The sequence below is a fragment of the Pieris napi genome, chromosome 7, assembly GCF_905475465.1.
Source record: "Pieris napi chromosome 7, ilPieNapi1.2, whole genome shotgun sequence".
NCBI lineage: Eukaryota > Metazoa > Arthropoda > Insecta > Lepidoptera > Pieridae > Pieris > Pieris napi.
In genome coordinates this window covers 2,585,759-2,606,467 of record NC_062240.1, presented here as the reverse complement: position 1 = coordinate 2,606,467, position 20,709 = coordinate 2,585,759, and the positions used below count along the sequence as shown (strand labels likewise).

Genomic DNA, 20,709 nt, shown 5'->3' with positions numbered 1-20,709 from the left:
TTACAGCAGTAAGAACTTGGTAAATCCTGAAATTTCGATAAATATTTAATTACACAAATATGAACTATAATATTTGGACGGCATAATTATAAAACATTATTGTCCGTGTTAAATAATATTTTGAACATGTTGCCGTACATTTTACAATGACCTTAGGGTATATGGGTGTAGGGGTAGGGTTCCGACCCTTGGCTTTCGACCGCTCCGCTGGAAATATGTACGGCGTTTACGGGTAAAGTATCTGTATATGTGTCCAAAAGGAATCACACAAATGCCGTACAGTAATAAATGACCTATATTGCTTCTGCAACTGTCGTCGAATTAAAAATTTGCACCGACTTCCGGCACCATCACTTTTGTACGGCACTAGGTTTTTCGACATTTATTTTTAATCATCTATACACTTATAACAAAGCCGTACATTAATAATTAGTCGAAATTCCCCCATTGTACCTGAGAAAGTCCATTCACTCACGTACTCACATGTACCGCTCAGAAATGACGGCATAGTGCTCAGAGCTATTTTCAGATATAGTAACAGCCTTCTAAGCGTAATTCACGTTGGGTCATTTCACAGGTATTTTTTGTTCATGGGCTTGTGGTCTATTATACTTCTTTGGCTTTCTTTATTTTTTTAAATATAATTAATATTTAACGTTAACAATTTAACAATATTTAATATTTAGTATATTATTCAATTATTAATTAATATTAATAACAATTATTATTATTTTATTATATTATTAATTCAATTTAATAACTTGGTATGTTTCATAACCTTTTAACTAAGTAACACAAAGACCTATCTTTGTGAAAAAACATTGCTAAATTTCTTTGAAAATATATTATATATTAAAACTCCTTTATTTGTTTATAAGGTCATTATGGTCATTCAAAATTCTTGACTAACTTCACGCATATTCTATTTCTTTTTACTTGTAGATTGTCTTATTCCCATCTCGCTCGCGAACGCTATAATCACACTGACAACTTTGTGTCACAGGTGCGCGCGCATCGTAAAATTTCACTTTCATCAATTTTTCATAACGCGCCTAAAGAAGTATAACTTCAAAAAAGACAAATAAAATGAAATTTGTGTTTATCTTTCACAAGTTCTCAAATATATTAAATAATTGCAGGGCACAAAATTCGTGTACGTTGCCACCGTTCGTGGAGTTCGACATGTCTGCGGAGGGCTTCGGTTGCCTCTACCTCCCCAGCATCGCTCCTCAGGCGGCGAACTTGAACGCCCTCGGCTCCCAGGACTCCTCAACGCTCGGAGGAATTGGATCGGGTAATTCTTTCAAACTCGCTATTGTCCAGATGACTGGGAACAGACGATTTTTTTATATAAAACGGGGTAAACACTCTCCTAATGTTAAGTGATACCGATCATAGACACTAACCTTGTTAGAGGGCTCGCAAGTGCGTTGCCATCATTTAAAATTTTGCAAAAGGACAAAACTTTCTTATGAATAAATCCATCAATTTCATAAAAATGAAGGCTTCAAGATTTAAATTGCCAAGTTTTTTTAACTCTATGGTAATAATGATTTATGGACTAGATATTTGTAAACTAATGCTACTTTCCGGTTCCAAACCTCAGTATGTGTTTCGTGATTATTTGTGTTTTTAGGTGATCAGACTGAGATCAGATTCTATGCCTGGCCAGTTTCTTCTCGATGGTTTTTTTTTTAACACAGACAGAAAGAAATTGGTGTACAGTCGGTGATCGAACCTACGACCTCTTATATTAATGTAAATTGTGATTTTAATAAAGCAACGGACTGAGGGAACAACTTTGAAATTGAAATATTGCTATTTGTATGGCCTCATACAAAATGACAGACAAAGTTTTGGTTTTGTGGTTAATCTCTAAACGGGGAATGGGGCAATATTTTACGGTATTTCATAATTTTAAAGTTTGCGATGCTCATTCCTCGCGTTTAAAACAATGGCTTGTAAATATTAATTTGTTTGATTAATATTAAATTCCAGGCGACCGAGTGTTCCCTCCCCAAACGGGGCTCACGTATTCCACGTGGATCTGCGTGGAAAAGTATTCCGAGGCCCGTACGGACCCACACTGTGTCCGTTTGCTGACCCTCGTACGCAATATTAACAACTCAAGGGACGACCACCTCGTGTGTTTGGCTCTGGTGTTATCAGCTCGGGATAAAGCTATCATTGTATCGACGCAGGAGACTTTAGTTCCACACAGTGAGTATTTTATTATGAAGCAATGAAATTTGAAACTAAATATATGTGAAACGTCAAAGGTCAAAGAACTTCTGCAAGCTTATATTACTTTAAATTAGTGTATAACATTTAACAAGGTATTAAAGAGTCATATACATGTTTGTATGTATGTCTGAGAGTAAGTAATTGTAAAATAATCTTGCTTTTTAGTAGTTTAATAAATATTTTTTATATGTAATTTATAAAAATCCTTCCAAAATCACATTTATTGAGCCTTTAAACAATTGTTTTAAATAGCACGTAAATCCCTACAAGATTTGTCTCAAAGAAACAAAAATAATCTGGCTAACCAGAGGCTAAATACTGGAGAAAAGCCTTTATGAAAGTAATGTAATATGTCAAATAGATTACATACAAACTTCTTTTACTTAAAGAATGTTGCCATAGTGTTACAAAGTAATCTTCAGCCTGTCTTCTTCATGGTAACAAGTTTTTATTTTATTGTAAAAATATAAAATTCTCGTGTCACAGTTTTCGTTGCCATACTCCTACGAAACGGCTCGGCCGATTTTGATGAAATTTTTTGTGCTTATCCGGTATCTATGAGAATCGGCCAATCGGCCATTTTTCATCCCCCTAAATGTTAGGGGTAATCCACCCCTAATTTTTTTTTTATATTTTTTAGACAAAACTTTTTGTTTTTATTATTATATATATATATATTTTCACCCCTCTACGATCAACCCCTATTTTTTATTATAAATGATAAACATGGCAAAACGACGTTTGCCGGATCAGCTAGTTTTATTGTAAAAATATATCTATGCAAAATCGTATTCGTAACTAAATTTTTCATACACGTCACGATAGCGTAACAGAAGTGAAGGTTGAATACGGACACTTGTTGTAGATGTTGGCGAATGGGAGCCCGAGGGTGTAGGCGAATGTGGCGCCCGTGTGTGGTGTCCAGACTTGCAGCACGAGGGACAGTGGCGCCATCTAGCTCTTGTCCTCAATCGGGCCGTACTCAAGAACTCTTCCTTCTCGCTCTATCTTGACGGTATGTCATAGTTACCTAGATATAAACATATTCAAAAAACGAAAAATTATTTGTTGTTAAAATTTTTTCTTAAAACTTGTCTCACTCGAGGCAAAGAGAGTGAGATCTATTTATGTATTTATTAAAGTTTACCACAACCTACATAATACTAAATCTACGGTAAATGTTACAAACTCTTTTATTTACAATGTATGACCATTTAGTGAAACAAACATACATACAAAATATTAAAAAATACAATAAGAATATATATATAAGATAAAATATTGGTACAATAAAAATACCAGAAATTTTTTAAGCAGAAAAAAAATTACCAGCGAAACAGCGGCTTAGGTTCGAGATAACAATGCTTTCTTTAAAACCGATCACTCCGAATATATCCTGCTCCGGATAAGTACTGTTTAGTCGCGAAGAATAGAGAAGTGCCTGAACTCCTAAGTAGTTTTTGCAGATCCACTGTAATAGGATGAGGGTAGAAACAAAAACGACAGCCCACATTTATGTATTTTTGGTTAATTATAAGATTTAGTTTAATATATTTTAGTAATTGTATTTTCCTAGTTTATAAATATCCTAATATATGCTAATTTGTTTTATTTATGTTAAAAAACCCATAACAGGATTTTGGTTTATCCTGCCAAACCTAATATATGTTGTAATGTTTATCACATAAACAAATAGTCAATTTGTTATTCAATAAATGAATATCTAATTTGAGGGCATTTCCCAAAGCCCTCAAGTTATAACCGAAATTCAAAATCCAAAATTTGATATTACACAAGACACAATTTATATCTCCAACACGTCCAATCTACGGCAATCACCGTCCGTGTCTGTCGTTTTTGTTTCTACCCTCATCCTATTACACCACTCATTTCTGAATCTTACCCTATGGTATCTTACCTAATGGTCTACCATTGAGCAACACTTATTTCAAAACTCTCAAAGATTTTACCAACTTGTAAACAACTTAGTCTATGGATATTGAAAACTATAACAATTGTATATCCAGGGCAACATATGCACTCGGGAAAGTTACACTACGTAAGCGCTAACCCGGGCGGTGGAGCTGCAACCTTATCGGGAGCCTCCAGCGTGTACTGCGTCGTGGGGACTCCGCCCCATTGGAGGCGCTATTCCAGGCTTCTTTGGAGACAGGGACCTGCACTTCTGCTGGAGGATGTATGTGTGTTTCCGTATTTTGGGTAGCTTTTGAGCGTTCTGGACTTAACAAATTTCCAATAATTTTAGGAATAGAAGTTATACTTCTTTGGATTAACAAGAAAAAAATCTTTTCAAAAAATGTATTTTATATTCGTAGAAGAAACGACACTAACAATAGAAAAAAGGTGTTTAATACATTGGAAGTTTTATTATAACGCATTATCTAGTTAAATAAAGTTTATTTAAATATCACAAAAAAAATATTTCTACATAATTAAAGAAATTGACATTGTTTATTTTAGAATGTTGTATAAATGCTAACTTCAGAGTGTCGGGTTTTTTGTGACGGTTTGCGCGCGCATCGGTTAAATTTACTCTGATAATTTTTCCTAACGCGCCAAAAGAAGTATAACTTCAAAACTTTATTTATGACATAATTCATATATCGCTAGTCTCCACGCTAGGAGTCCCTGCGTTGTGGGTAACTTGATTCAAAAAAAAATCATTGTAATTAATAAAGTACTCGTTCCACAATAGGTATTGCCCGCACAAACAATATCGGTGATATACCAGTTGGGGCCGCACTACATGGGAACATTGCAAGCGCCAGTTCTTCCTGGCCCGAATCAGGAACCATTAGGACCTTTGGTGGCCGAAGAGAAAGTTATATTCGGGATAAACGCTCGGGCGCTTTCCCAACTGACACTCGCGAAGATTCGCAAAGTGTATAGCAAGAATGATAATAAGGCGATTGCCAAGCAATTGGGAATGTCGTCCCATGAAAACGCCACCCCGATAAGGGTGTTACATAACTCTGCGGGACACTTGGTGGGTCCCGCCAGGTGCCTGGGAGGGGTCGTTGTGGGGTATTTGGGTGTGAGAGTGTTTTGTCCTAAACCAGCGGCCATAATGGTAAGTTTTTTTTATGTCCCTTTTACCCATTTCGAGCAGCGTTGCCTTCAGCGACTTTGCGCATTTAACACTGTCTCGAAGAAGAAAAGATCGTGAGGATACCGGCACGTCTTAGACCGACAAATAAATTATTTATTTATTAATAAATATACTATGTGTGAAGGCTGATTTTAGACATACAGCACAGACATCTGAGGCCCAGACCGAAAAGTCTTATGTTACTTTTTATACAGGTGCATGTTTTGTCTTATGGGTCAAATAAAATTAGCAGACACTAATTATTAGAGTTTAAAAATCCTAAAGAACAAATTTATAGTAATTAACGAATTTTTGCCATATTCAATATATTATATTCATATCAAAACGTTACGATGCGTGGTGGGGATTGAATTACGCGTTATTGGTAATATTATTTTCGACTTTCCAGTACTTTACACCACATAATAGTAACTTTTGGTATAAAGAGTCACTGGGTAGTCACGAAACGTTTTACTATCCTTGGGTACAGACGTTACGACGCGTTACATGGGGGGGGGGGGGCAATAATCTCCAAAAATTGCGTTACGTAATACTTGAACGCTCCCTTAGCGGTAAGTCCAAATATCAATCTTACCCTTAGAGAGGGTAAGATTCTAGACTAGGTCTATCATACCCTGAATAAAAATTCGTAATCACGATCTCAATGCTTTATATATTTTCCAGATCGACACGGTGGGCGGATGTTCAGTGTTGCTAGGTCTCATAGCAATGGCTCAGGATGTGGAATGCTTGTACGCCGGTGTCAAAGCTTTGGTCTGTGTCGTTCGCTCGAACAAGGCCGCCCAAGCAGAAATGGACAGACGGAAAGGATACCAAACATTGGCAATGTTATTGAAGAAGAAGAAGCAGCTTCTCAATTCACATATTCTGCATCTTATTTTTGGCTTGGTCGGCACTGTGGACAGCCAGAAGGAAACGTCTTCGATACCCAACTTGACAGCTTTTCAGGTAAATTTCTTTATTATTATTACATTTTTTTAATGGTTTCCATTAAGGGTTATATTAGGCCCCTATTCCTATAGTTTCCTCAAATCCTTAACTTCTCTTCTAACACCTTTTGACAGCCTTTAATGTCCCTTGTGTTTGAATCATAGCGTAAACACAATATACAGACCCGACAGACTTTGTCTTGCATGATATTTCAAGCCATTAGGATATTAAACAAAGTATGAGTACGGCTGATTTGTGAATCTAAACCAGGGCGCCACCCAAACGTAACTAAAAAAAATCATTTAATTCGGTTCAGCCATGTACACACGTACAGTAGAATTATATATATAAAATGTTCTGCACTTATTATTCTGACGAAAGTTACCCCTTTCGTCTCTTCTTCCAAAGTCCAAATTGAGAAAAACAAGGGCTGTCAAAAGCTCACAGAAAAAGTCTATGACAGTGACAGTTTTAGTAAAATTTGATTATATAATTAGTTTATCGTGTCAATTTATAAGAATCAACTTAACAGATATATAGGGGGGTATCATTAAATTTCAGGACTTGATATGCGATCTAGACGTATGGCTGGGCGCGCCCAGCGGCCTAATTAAGTCCCTCTTGGAGCATTTACTAGAGTTAGCAACGGAAACAGCTCACAGAACGCACAACTTACGCACAATGAGAGAGTTGCAACTCGTACCGAAATTACTGTATATCGTCAACGATGTCAAAGTGGGAAGCACAAAGAATGTTCTGATCAATTTGCTGGCAGCTCTGCTGGGAGGTCAACCGCGACCAAGCGATCTCTTGTGTCTGGGTCAATATATGGCCTATACCCTGCCGTTACCCACGCAAACAGAACAGAATATACCCATAACGGACGATTTTGAGAAGGAATCTGACGGCGAAGTCATAATATTGAGGAACAAATGTTTGTGCGTGCTCCATACTTTGTTGTTCACGAACCGGAATTTAGTGAACACGATCGTCTGCGAGGAGATCTCCAGAGTTCTGGGCATGGATTGGCTTTTAAGCTTTATGCAAGAGAATGTTCATCCGGCAACTGTGCTGTGGGCGTTGAGGATTTTGGTCATTTTGTGCTCTGGACAGGGACAGCAAAGTGCCATAATGCAAAGGTATGTGGCCATTTTATTGGAATTTTGATTACGTTTATAGCATATAATTAAACTGAATCTAAAATCAGTACGCAATTTGCATATAAATGCCAGATTTATCATAAAACATATTGTTTGTATATAAAATTTTTATTGAAGTCTTATTATTTCTAATTTTAAATTTTATTTTTAAAAGCAATGAATTTAACGTAGTAACATACACTGCTCTAATAATATTTTATTAGAGCAGTGTTGGCCTAGTGGCTTCAGCGTGCGACTCTCATACCTGAGGTCGTAGGTTCGATCCCCGGTTGTGCACCAATGGACTTTCTTTCCATGTGCGCATTTAACTTTCGCTCGAACGGTGAAGGAAAACATCGTGAGGAAACCGACATGTCTTAGATCGAAAAAGTTGACGGCGTGTGTCACGCACAGGAGGCTTATCACCTACTTGCCTATTAGATTTCAAAATGATCATGAAACAGATTCAGAAATCTGAGGCCAAGAACAAAAAGATTGTGTGAGTGGTTGTAGCGCCACTGATTTTTTTTAAATAATTTTATTATATGGTTGTACCAGGTTCCGCGAGGGCTTAAGCACGGGTGGATGGGTGCGTCACGCGGAAGTGTGCGGGACAGGGCAGGCGGGCGTAGTCTTGCCCGCCGCTGCGCTCGCGCATCCCAGGTTGCACGCGCCCCTGCTTTATACATCTGGATTCACGCTGCTTGCCTGGTAGATATAATATATAGATGTTAAATTGTTGTAATACTTTTAATATTAAGTCACAAAACCATTGTATGAAAAATAATATTTTTAACTATTTGAGGCGAAAATAACTACAGAATTGAAATTCTCGTAATTTGCTCTGCTTATATACATATATTAATTATTGTAACTCTGTTAACCTTTTGATTGTATTTAAAATTTTTGTTTATGCCTATTTTTATTTATTATTATTGTTACTTTTTCTTTAGACTTTATTTTAGTTATAGTAACGTCTTATTTTGAGTTTTTTTTTGTTAATAATTTTTGCATTTCTTGTACTCTACCCTCTGTAGGTGTTTCTTTTTCATTGTTCCACATTAGGGTTTCCTGGAAGAAATCGCTTGTTAGCGATAAGGCCGCCCGTTGCCTTATAACTTTTGTAACCTGTTTTTTTATTTTTGTTATGTGTATGTTTGTGAATAAGGTAATAAAGCATAAATAAATTTCGAAAATAAAGGTGCTTTATATAAGAGTCAATTCAGGAGATGTATTTATATTCCAGGCTCTCTCTTTTCCACCTTCAAATACCAGAGCTATATTATCTTCTATTCGGTCTCACCCTCGGACAGCCGATGCGTCAAACTGGCCCAGACAAGACCGTATCTGTTGAGCGCGTATGGGCCGCGGCTTGGGGGGCTGCAGCCCCACAAAGACAGTCTTCAGCGGCTTTGGCGGCGAGAATCACCCTGTGCCCGGAGGCTGTTGTCATACTCTTGGCGACTGTTAGGTCCCTGGTACATGGCGAGTCCCTGCCCGAGTGGTTGAATGACCATCCTGTTGGTATTATACAGGTAGTTAATTTTTTATGCTTTGTATGAATTTATGGCGACACATGTTTTAAAGTAAAGTAACAATGGATATCCAGAGCTTTACCTGAATGCTTAATCTGGACATCGTCGTGATTTTTGACCAAAATGCATTCTTCGGAAAGGAGGGACATATGGAATGAAAAATTTTTGATAAAAGGTCGGGGCAATCAACCTGATTGTTGAATAGTTTAAGTGGAAACGATACATCATTTAATTTTCTACAAGATTTTTCAATGACAATACCTTAAAGTGCGCTAGTCAGGTCGTATGTTGGGAACTTTTTTTTCGAGATGCTACTGGAGAAAAGTAGAGGCCACAGTAATCTTTTTTGTAATCTCTCGAGTAAATCAATCAATCAATCAAAATCATTTATTCATATAGGTAACACAATGTACACTTATGAACGTCAAAAAAACATATACGCCCGGCCTACGGCCTAGAACGGAAGAGAAGAACTGGTAATAAACTGTCCACCACTCTTTTTAATCGCCAAGTTTTTTATTTTACACCACGTTTGTAAAGAGCTGCAACCATTACACCATGTTCCACATGACATCTTTAATAATTAATAATAAAATTAAAAACAAAGATCTGTCCTCTATGAGCAGGAAGCATGGTTAAATAGGAGCACGCACTTACATTCTCGTGGGAACAACACGCAAATACGTCGTAAAAATAACTGGTGATGTTAGTTATATACACGAATTCAAGTACGACCAGTCACCACAAGTAGCAGCCGTTCACGAGTATGACGCATGGCCAGCCATCGGCCATACAATATGCGTCACAACTGTTTTAAATTTATGAATATAATACGTATTTAACTCCAGGTACTATTTTCCCTGTACAACACGTTACCAGACTTCGTCACTCTGATGATGACAGCCGAGGTGCTCAGCGCTCTCGCCTCTATTCTCTTTCCACCCAACGCCTCTGACGAGATCCATATGCGTGAGTACTGTTTCGAATTATTGAAGTGAAACTTTTTTATCGGGGTTGGAAAAAAAATTAGTGTAACATTTTTCCGTTACGCGCCATGTTGCTTTTTGAAGTCAAACTTCTTTATCGGCGTTAGAATGAATTTTTTATCGACGTATGGGAGAAATTTTGTAGCAAATCGTCACGTTTTTCGGTTACGCGCCATCTTTTTCTTGTCCCTACCACGGTTGATCCGAAGAGATTCGAAGCCATTAATAACAAAAATATATAATAACGATAACAATGATAGTAATAATTCTATTACAATTAATGAAATTCTGTAATAATCTTAGTAGTAATAAGGTAAATGAAATAATTGTATTTGTATTCATGTCTATGTTAATAAAAGCCTTTTGTTTAACTTTATTTAACCAATTTCGTTAAGTTGCATATAGTAGAACATTTTTCGAAAAATAAGGTCATAAAGAAGTTTCACTTCTTACGTGTGTACACCTAGTACACGCACACATTTTTTATTTATCCTCTACTTTGACTCAGTGTGAGGATCTCATTTTACATTCCAGCCGTGTGTGAGAGCGGAGATAGCTCTGGTGCGTCGACTCCAGGCTCTGAGAAGGACGTGGTGCTGGTCAGCAGCTCTGCGACCCTCACCCAGCATCCAGCTCGACAGGCTGTCATGGACTTCATCAAAGTCATCGTGCTAGACTCGCTGCCTCTTAATGTGACCGCTAAAGCTTCCCCGGTAAGTAAAATTTCCCATAAAATAAAAATAAAATTACGTTGGATCTTTTCAATTATTCTGAAGTAGACCAGTGACTAGATCGATTTTTTAAGCTATAGTTTGAATTATTATTGGCTTTAAGAAGACTTCTAGTCTAAACAATAAAATAATATAAAAAAAAACTAATGTAGCTAGAAAGAAGCTATGCCCAAGACTAGTATTGATTATTATTAGTATTGGTTGGTGTGGTGTTTTTGGAAGTTAATGACACGCTTCATAACAATGATGTTGTCTTTACAATAAGCTTTATTTTATAAATGGATTACATTTGTCGGCTTATTTTTTGCTAGAATATTGCTTAGTATTTGTTTTTTATTAAATAATACAACGTGAAGTTAATATAGGAAGAGCATGTTTTTTTCTTGTGATGTTTAAGCATGATTAGATGAATGGTAGTTTAATCAAATTTAGATTAAACCCTAAAACCGATATCAAACCCCCTTAAGTTTTACACTTAAGTTAAATATGTTTAAAATTTCTATACCAATTATTATGTCCAATCACACACTCGCGTCACGGTCTATTGTCATTGACCAACTACAATTAAACATCGTGTCGTCTTTTGTTTTTCATTTTTACATTCAAGATTACATTTTTGGATCGCATCGCCTTAAATTGATCAAAACCATATTAGACCATTGACAGTCAAGCGATCAGTGCTTTAATTTTTTTAAATTACCGTTTATTTCCTCGATTTGATGGATGTTTCGTACAAATATCTTACGCAGACGTATATGTTGGCAATTAATTAATAAGCGAAAAATGTATCATAAAATTACCGTATAGGTGCATGATATTAAGCAACAATTAAATAAGGAAGAACTATCATCAGTAGTTGCATTGTTCGTAGAGTCTGATTGCGAACGACTCGGTGCCTCCGTCAATGTTTTGTACGCCCTGCTCCACACAGAGATCGTACTTTTATTGCGTAAATATCCGCCTAAATAATAATTCTATCTAACATACTATTTTCCTGCTTATTTTTTAAAAGTGCATGGTGGGGAGTACTAAACCCAAGATTCAGAGACAGGGTGAATTTACATTCCTGTCAAAATCCATCGGCCATTTGAATAATATTGTGTTATTATAATGGTGTAATTTACCATAAAAATAATTAAGTATGTTGCCTTACGACCGCTTTCTATACTCGATCTATAATCTAAAATTATTTCCAATCCAGATTTTCGCAAATTTAGATTGATAAATGTCAATTCGATCTGTCGAATTCAAAGATATTTTACAAAAACGAACCATCGATCTGTTACTGAAAAGTATTTTATGAGAAATGGATTGAATTTATCAATCTAGTAGTGAAAATTGGATTGGAATTGAGTATAGAAAGCGACCGTATAGGAGTTATATATAAAACTTGTCTCTAAATCTTGACAGCTTTAAATATTGGGATATGCCTATCCTGTCTACTAATATTACGTATCGATTCTTTAAATATCTTAAATGAATTCACACCGCATTTCTACTAACCTGGATTATATAATTGGTTAACAGTAGTAGCGCTGTTTCGGTTTAAAATTAAAATCCCATCAAAATATTACCAATTAGATTAAGGATTCAGACACGAGACTTAACGCGAACCTTTGGAGTCACAATTGGCGCCAAGTCTGGTTTCTGAAGATCACCTTTGCAAGCAAGAAATTTGAAGATATATTTACAATGGCTGTCGAATACTTAAATAATTACATAAACTCAGATTTTTCATTCCGTAGAATTCTGACATTTCATTAGTGTTGCGACTAAAAAAGTTCTCCACCGAAAAAGGGACAAATTTGACCCATTTTAGGGCAATCAAAAATAAAATGCTACGTATTTTTTATGTTTTTACTGTGTGTGAAGAATAGGGACGTTATAATATCACAAAAGGTTTCTAACATGTCAAAAAATGATAGCTGTCAGTATTCTACGGAATTATAAATCAGAGTATAGTCAGGTTGAGAAGATAATTTCTATTATCAGTAAAGCTAAAGAAATTTAAACAATAAACAGCGCTACTTAGTGTATCTTAAACAATAATTGATAGTGTCACGTGATATTATTTGCAGGTGATTGATTTAGTGCTAGACGCATCACCCGCTAACTCGACAAGTGAGCAACAGATTGAATACCAAACAGAGGTACTGACGACCGTCATGGAGAATCTTCTCAATACAGAACTGTTTGGCTCCGAGTCGAATATATCTAATGTGTGCTACTTGGCGGCGAGACTCGTTGATAAACTGTGGCAAGGGCAACTGTCTAGAGATCCTCACGAGGTATTTAATTTAATTTAATTTAATTGTTTAATTCAGAAAACAAGGTTCCATAACAATGTTAGTAAAATTACAGCTTAATACCTTAAATCTAAGTGTTAGTATGTTTACATTAATTCATACCGGAATAATTCCGCATGAAATAGAGGAACAGTGATTCACGTATGGGCAATCGACTCGGTCCGCGATAATGCGGAGGATAGCGTTACCGCTAGCTCTCACCCTGCGCACCAAGAATGCACATCTCTTGCGTAAAAACAATCCACCCGCGCCTCAGCAAACATGCCCGATGCGCTGCAGAATCGAGGCAGCCGCAACAGCACCCTGAACGCATTATTATATTGGATACGGAAAGCGTTGTATGACAATCGAGTATATTTCGACCATAAGGCGCTCGTATAGAATGATGTGCAGAATGCTCTAAACAAGGTTACTTTCACATCAATTGAGCATCGTGCAAACCTGCGGGCGATACGGGTATGCGTGGTGTTAAATATAATTGAAAATGTATAAATGAAAATTGGTATGGTAGATTTATTTTCTATGGTGGACAGAAAAACTGTCTAGTTATTGCTTCTACCGCACCAATAATTTTGTAATAAGAAAAAATGTATAAAATTTATATTAATCGCATTAGGGACTATTTAGTTGAATGGAAATCAGGAGTACACTCCCATAATTTTTGAAGTGAAACTTCTTTATAGGGGTTGGAAAAAAATTTAGTGTAACATTCGTTACGCGTCACATTTTTCCGTTACGCGCCATCTTTTGAAGTGAAACTTCTTTATCGACGTATGGGAGAAATTTTGTAGCAGGTTACGCGCCATGTTGTTTTTTGGAGTCAAACTTCTTTATCGGCGTTGGAAAAAAATTTACACATTTGTCACATTTTTCGGTTACGCGCCATCTTTTTCTTGTCCCTACCACGGTTGATCCGAAGAGATTCGAAGCCATTAGTAACAAAAATATATAATAACGATAACAATGATAGTAATACTAATAATTCTATTACAATTAATGAAATTCTATAATAATCTTTAGTAGTACAGTAATAAGTTAAAACGAAAAGTTGCATATAGTAGATCATTTTTCGAAAAATAAGGTCATAAAGAAGTTTCACTTCTTACGTGTGTACACCTAGTACACGCACACCTTTTTTTTTTAATGAAACTCCAATGTGTTGTTAAAATAATTATAAATAAATAAAAAAAATTGTGTTAATTGTAATTTTATTTTTGTGGATTTTGTAATGCACTTTTAACCTAAATTACTGAATATTTCTTTTTTTAGTTTATTACTTACTAACATTGCCTGGAAGAGTTCGCTTGTTAGCGATAAGGCCGACCGTAGCATCCCTAATAATTTATGTTATTCGTTTTTTTTAATGTAACAAAGTTTAAATAATTGACTATTTGCAGGTTTTCGATTTCCTTGTAAAGTTGGTCACACAAGCTAAGAAAAAGTCTCTAATGGTGTCGTTGGAGGGACTTCATCACTGCCTCAACAGGACCATACTATTCCTATTATCCCGTCCAACGGACTCTATCGCCGATCAGATGTCCGTACTGGAAGCTTTACACAAATTAACTACTAATAGGTAGGTGATTGGTTGTAAAACTGGATTTTAAATAGAGCGAGGCTGTTTGCCCTTATTCTTCTTTAGAGTGTTCAGAGGAGTTGTTCGTACTAATACCTGCTGCAAGGGAGAATAGAAAATACCATCCGTATCACCTAGACGTGCGTCGTTCCACAACTGAGCGTTTTTTAGGGCAGTTTTGCCGCGTACTACCACTATGTGGAACCAGCTACCCGAGTATTTCCGAACCAATTCGACTTAGGGTCTTTCAAGAAAAGAGCGTACTTTTTGAAATGCCGGCAACGCGCTTGCGAGCGTTCTGGCAATGTAAGTGTCCGTGGGCGGTATCACATAACATCAGATGAGTCTCCTGCCCGTTTGCCCCCCGTTCTATAAAAAAAAAACATCAGATGAGCCTCCTGCCCGTTTGCCCCCCGTTCTATAAAAAAAAAACATCAGATGAGCCGCCTGCCGCCCCTTTTACGTAAAAAAATACGTAAGATTTTTTCCCAATTTTTAACGTGTTTCTACTGTTAATGATCATAGTGTCATGTTAGGAGTCATACCATAAACACAACAATTTTTGGATTTTTTTTATAGTTTCTAAAACAAATTGACTGATTATTTTGTTGGTTCTTAGGCTGGTGATATTCGGCGCAGGCAATCATTCTCTGGAGTTCATGGGGTGTCTGACATATTGCCTACTGCAGCTTAGTGCAAGTATGCGTGTGGCACTAGACGTACAACATAGGACCACCTGGCATGTCAATCCAAGTGGAGATTTGGAGGCTCATGATGACCGTCTTACTGCTCATCAGGGTATGTTTTTAACCGACTCTAAATAAAGAGGTTATCAGTTTAACCTGAATGTAAAATGTTGGAATTGCACAATATTGGAGTACATATATGTGTTTGTCTACAAATTTATCATAAACTAAGTCGTAGCTACGTTCTATTTTTTATTAAATCTGGTCCAATGGTAACAAGTTTCATCAAAATTTCTGTTTTATTTCTGTTATTATTTCTGTTTTTATATATTATGAATATAATAGTTGAATAATTAGTTCAAATATTACGTCACGCAATTTTTGGAGGTTATTGACCCCCCCCCCCATGTAACGCTCCGTAACGTTTTTCTGTACCCAAGTATAGTAAAACGTTTCGTGACCACCTAGTGACTCTTTCTACCTAAAAGTTACCATTATGTGGTGTAAAGTACTGGAAAGTAATAAATTATATTAATAGTGACGCGTAATTCAATCCCCGCCCAGCATAGTAACGTTTTATAAAAGGACCCCCCCCCCAAATTCGTTACGTAATACTTGAACGCTCCTTTAATTTGTTGGTAAAGGCCGCAACTTAATGGCGGGTGCGGCTCGTCGCGTGTGGGAGGAGTTATACGCGTGTAAGAAGCCGGCCATCGAGGAAGTCTTCAAGGTGTCTCTGAGTGCTCCACCACCTGGAGCTAAAGCCCCTGACCTTGGGGTAGTGAGGGAGACCCTTCACGATGCTGCCCATCGCCTTTGGACGCATTATGTGGATGCTGAAAGGAAGGTACGCTAATACCAAAATCAGAAGTGTGTATGTCACTGAATTCCTCTTGAACGGCTGAACCGATTTGAATGATTTTTTTGTATGCTTTTGGGTAGAGCCCTGGATGGTTTTAGATTCACAAATCAGCCCGGCAGATGGCGCTGCAGTCGGTACTTTCATACTTGTTTTAATATTCTAATTGCTTGAAATATCATGCAGGACAACGTCGCTTAATATCAGAAGCAACTGACATTTAGTTATAACACAACATGACTATACTGTGGAATAAAACGTGTTACTAGGTGGCGCTAGTATGTATATTATATAAATAAAAAATTAATCGCTACCTTTTTAGGTCTAAGCCTCAGATTTCCGTATGTGTTACATGATTATCTGTCAATCTAGTAGGCAAGTAGGTGATCAGCCAAGGCAAGCCAGATTTTTACGATGTTTTCCTTTACCGTACGAAATGTAAATGCGTACATATACAGTCTATTGATGCACAGCCGGGGCTCGAACCTACGACCTCAAAGATGTGAGTCACACGCAGTCACTAGGCCAACACTGCTCTATGTATGTGTTAAAAGCTAGATATTTACAACAAAGATTCACGCATGGATACAATAATACTTAAAATTTGGATAATTCACTTTTTACTAAAAATTTACAGAAATTATTCTCAAAACGTTTTCCCTTCTATAAAAATAACTTGACAATCTATCGGACCCCCCATGATTGATCTATCTCCACCGATCTGACTTCTAAAGTTCTTGGTCTTACAGCAACATATATATATATATATATATATTATATGTCTCTTATCCAATTGAGAAAATGTAAAGATGTGTCTGCTACTACGAGTATTATATATACACAGCATTTTTGTAAATCAGGCCGTGTACCGCGTACCGTGGGAGCTGCACAATCAGATTCAATCGAAGATACAAAAAGTGACAGGTGGTCTGACACGACTGGCGTCTCGCACGAAGGTGAAACGTGAAGACACGGGGAAGCTGCGACCGAGGTTGTCGAAGCATCACGCGCTGGCGTACATGCAAGATCATGTTCAATTAGTGAGGTGAGATGCAGTTTTCGTATTTGCATAGAGATTTTTGTCTATCTCTATCCTAGTTAGCTGACTTATATTTAATTAATATTTTGGAAATACATATAATATGTATCATTCTAAAAAAAAACTGAAAAAATATATTCTTATTTGTGTTTCTTTTCTATAGCGAATCAATTTTACACGAAGTTACATATTATTTTATATTTGAATATCTCTAGAAAATGTTATTTTATTTTAAATAGCTTATTTTTAATAATTTGATAACACAACTAACCTACTTTAAATTAAAATTTTCTGTAAATATAATTCTTTCAGAAATAAAGCATGTTTGTTAGTTTTTTAAAGTATTTGTTACAAATCTCTTCTCTATGTTAGAAGTTGTGTTCGAACGCAGTTTAAACTCCAAATCTTAGGGTGAGATCTATAGTCCGCACTTGGACTTTACTCTGACTTAACTATCGAGCTAAGACACAGTCGGTATTTATAGAGCAAACTGCGAATCCCTCCCTAGTGTTGGCTTAGCTTAATCTCAAGTCCACGAAATCGACGACTTACCAAAAACTTTGACTATAAGCCTAACAAAAATAATGGCCTAAAATTTGCTCTACCATCATATCTTTTACTGGACTTTTTATTTTTGTCGGTTTTTAATGAACGGTGTTGCCATTTGGTATCAGAGTTCCATAGACTTTGGGAAAAATAGAATTTGAATTCAAAGAAATTTTAAATGATCTTGATAAATACCTATGAAATGCATGAAATAAAATAATTATACATTATTATGGTATCTATTGTTGTTTATTTACATTATTTATATAAGTGTTCAACCCCATTTTTGAGAGATCTTATAAATAACTGGTGTGATATCGTATCTGTCACCTGGCAGCCCTGGCATATTATAGTGACAACGAAATTCAAACTATAACCTAACCGATGACTCTCGCTTCACATCTGTTATTTTCGTTTCCCTGAATCTTCTACCATTTATTACCTGACTACCCTAAACAATTTGAGATAGGAGTGGAACATATAAAATTAAAAAATCTGTTAGAAATAGAATTTCTTCAACAAAAATATAAATTAGTATTAGAAATATGTATTACACTCAAAAAAAGAATCAGAAAATAAATGTTTAAAATGAAACAAGTTTTGTTTTGATATTCTTTATTACCGAACAAATTACCTAGTTAAATTGTGCAATCACAGATTGCCGGAATGCTAGACCTGTAGGAGATCTTTCATTGTTTCTGTGTTACTCAACTTCTGCTGTCAGCAAGATCACCATCATCATAAGCATAGGGGATGCTTATGACTCTATATACCTATATTATGCAATACAGCACAAGCTATAATTATATATAACTAGTATATTTTGTCAATTTTGACAGTAGTCCTAGCTGTAAACATGGAAATTTCCTTTTCTACACTCCGAAAACCCTTTCAACAATATGCCTAGTTCTTATTTGAGAATAATTATAATTATTGTCAGCTCTTGTCGTTGGATATAAAAGTGTTGTTAACATGAAGTTAAGTGCCGGATAACCGCTGTCACCTACTAAAACTCCTTCTAGTACACCATTTAGCAGCCTTGCATACGCCTGGCAGTTTCTAAATATCCTGCTGTCGTGTGAACTGCCAGGCCACCTGGTCACTATATCAAATATTTCCATATCAGGCCCTATTATTGCTTGCACATTTACAGAAAATTACCCTTTTTTATTTCTGTATGCTTCAGAGTGAGCGATACCTTTGGGTCTATTAATTTTTATATGGGTGCAGTCAATAGCTCTGATTATACTGTTTAGGTCATGGTGAGTATTAGATGTTATTAATTCTTCAAACTTCCTTTTGGCTGTGTTCATATTTCTTGGAAAATTTACAAATCTAGGAAGTAATTTACTCAACTCTGCAGAGACTTTATTTATAATTAAACAGACTGTAGATTGGCTTATTCTGTTCAGATCACCACACACCATCTGTAATGTCAATGAATTATTATTAGTTACATATATGTTTCTGAAAGTCAGAAGACAAATGTCTTCAACATATAATGTATTTAAAATCATTTGAGAATACATAGGTACCTATAATATTCAAATCGAAAAACCATACATATTTATGAACACAATATTACCTGAAAACATCCAGTTGCATTTTTATGCCTTAATGCAAAAAGTATTTGCAATTGCGGTAGGTTTGGCGATCCTCTGTTGTTATAAGGTTGCAAGTTTGTAATGATCAGTGGCAGGATCACATTTAATACCGTGTGTTTCAAAATACGGTTCCTTCTTTTGAATTCATTCTCACCGTACAGGATGGAAGGATTTTGGTTGTATTCGTTCCGAACATATACAACACTTTAGGCAAAATTTTCAATTGTTGATATTTGATACAAGTGCTCTGTTGCTGTTGTCAAAACAATGCGATCCGTTCTACGTAACAAAATTATTGTCATCTTTAAATAATTAATACATTTTCTAAAGGTTACTCGTAAATTTCTAGTTATTGCAATAATAAAATAAATGGATAGATAAATAACAATAAATTGAAGATATATGTGTACCGTTTTAGATGTTTAAATATTTGTTATTGTTTACTTTTTTAAAGGATAATAAACAAAGTATTGCATGAACTGAAACATCAATTTGTATTTTGACATTTGCTGTCTTAGCTTGGGCTTAGCTTAATCTCACCGTTAAAATGTCTATAAATACGAAATCATAGTTTAACCTTAGTGTACACTAAGCAAAGTTTTTCGTAAGGTAAGTCTGAGCAAAGTCCAAGTGCGGACTATAGATCTCACCCTTAGAAAAAGAGAACACTGCCAATATTTGATTAGATATTCACTTGTCGATCTATAGATTTAAATAATTATCCTGTTAGTAATCGGATATCCTAGAATCCTAGACGAAAAAGTCCGAAGACACTATATAACAGTCGCTTTTATCATGTCTAATACAGATTCTACTAAGATTATAATTGTACTATACGTATAAAATATTGTCAAATTTTCAGACAATCGTGGTTGTCGTGCGCCCAGTGTGCGGCAAATACGAGCGCGCACACGACTCGGTACGTGCAAGCGGAATGGTCGGGAGTATGGAGGGAACTCACGCGTGAGAGAGCCCTCTGGGGTCCCCCTAGGCCTTCGCCCCTTGACAAGTGGGCGCTGCATTGTACTGAGGGACCCTGCCGTATGAGGAAGCAGCTTCGACGGAACTATTCCTTCTACGCTCATTATCCCTTTAGACCGCTCCTGGAGAAGGCTGAAAATGTGAGTTTGGAAATTCAAGGCCAAGACTATTGGTACTAAGCTATAGATTCCGTTAATATACTTATACTCTGATTTAATATTCCGTAGAATTCTGACAGTTATAATTTTTGACATGTCAGAGATTACAAACCTTTTTGGCCGGGCACATTTTTCAATGTCATTATGAGTCTATACATACATTTTATTTGTTAGTGAATGTAGCCATTTTATTAAGTGCGGTGCTCCACGTTTAAAGTGGTGTAACGGCGAGTGATGATTACGTCCCTTTTCATCACAA

General features: G+C 36.2%; 1 protein-coding gene and 1 long non-coding RNA gene across 2 annotated transcripts in view; one reads left to right on the top strand and one right to left on the bottom strand.

The window, feature by feature from the left end:
- Positions 1-20,709, top strand: part of LOC125050880 (WD repeat and FYVE domain-containing protein 3) — a 54,962-nt gene that overhangs the window by 15,744 nt on the left and 18,509 nt on the right. The window contains exons 18-35 of the mRNA XM_047650943.1: positions 1,140-1,294; positions 1,999-2,220; positions 3,110-3,259; positions 4,272-4,441; positions 4,961-5,335; positions 6,038-6,322; positions 6,866-7,443; positions 8,002-8,154; positions 8,690-8,978; positions 9,827-9,947; positions 10,499-10,677; positions 11,567-11,644; positions 12,774-12,983; positions 14,399-14,577; positions 15,197-15,375; positions 15,908-16,110; positions 16,983-17,167; positions 20,174-20,432. Coding sequence (XP_047506899.1) covers positions 1,140-1,294; positions 1,999-2,220; positions 3,110-3,259; positions 4,272-4,441; positions 4,961-5,335; positions 6,038-6,322; positions 6,866-7,443; positions 8,002-8,154; positions 8,690-8,978; positions 9,827-9,947; positions 10,499-10,677; positions 11,567-11,644; positions 12,774-12,983; positions 14,399-14,577; positions 15,197-15,375; positions 15,908-16,110; positions 16,983-17,167; positions 20,174-20,432 — 3,970 coding nt within the window. The remainder of the gene's footprint in view (positions 1-1,139; positions 1,295-1,998; positions 2,221-3,109; positions 3,260-4,271; positions 4,442-4,960; positions 5,336-6,037; positions 6,323-6,865; positions 7,444-8,001; positions 8,155-8,689; positions 8,979-9,826; positions 9,948-10,498; positions 10,678-11,566; positions 11,645-12,773; positions 12,984-14,398; positions 14,578-15,196; positions 15,376-15,907; positions 16,111-16,982; positions 17,168-20,173; positions 20,433-20,709) is intronic.
- On the bottom strand, positions 18,306-19,677 carry LOC125050881. The gene is made up of 2 exons (XR_007117217.1): positions 19,293-19,677; positions 18,306-19,134 (listed from the first exon to the last, which is right to left on the bottom strand). It is a non-coding gene; the product is annotated as an uncharacterized LOC125050881 (long non-coding RNA).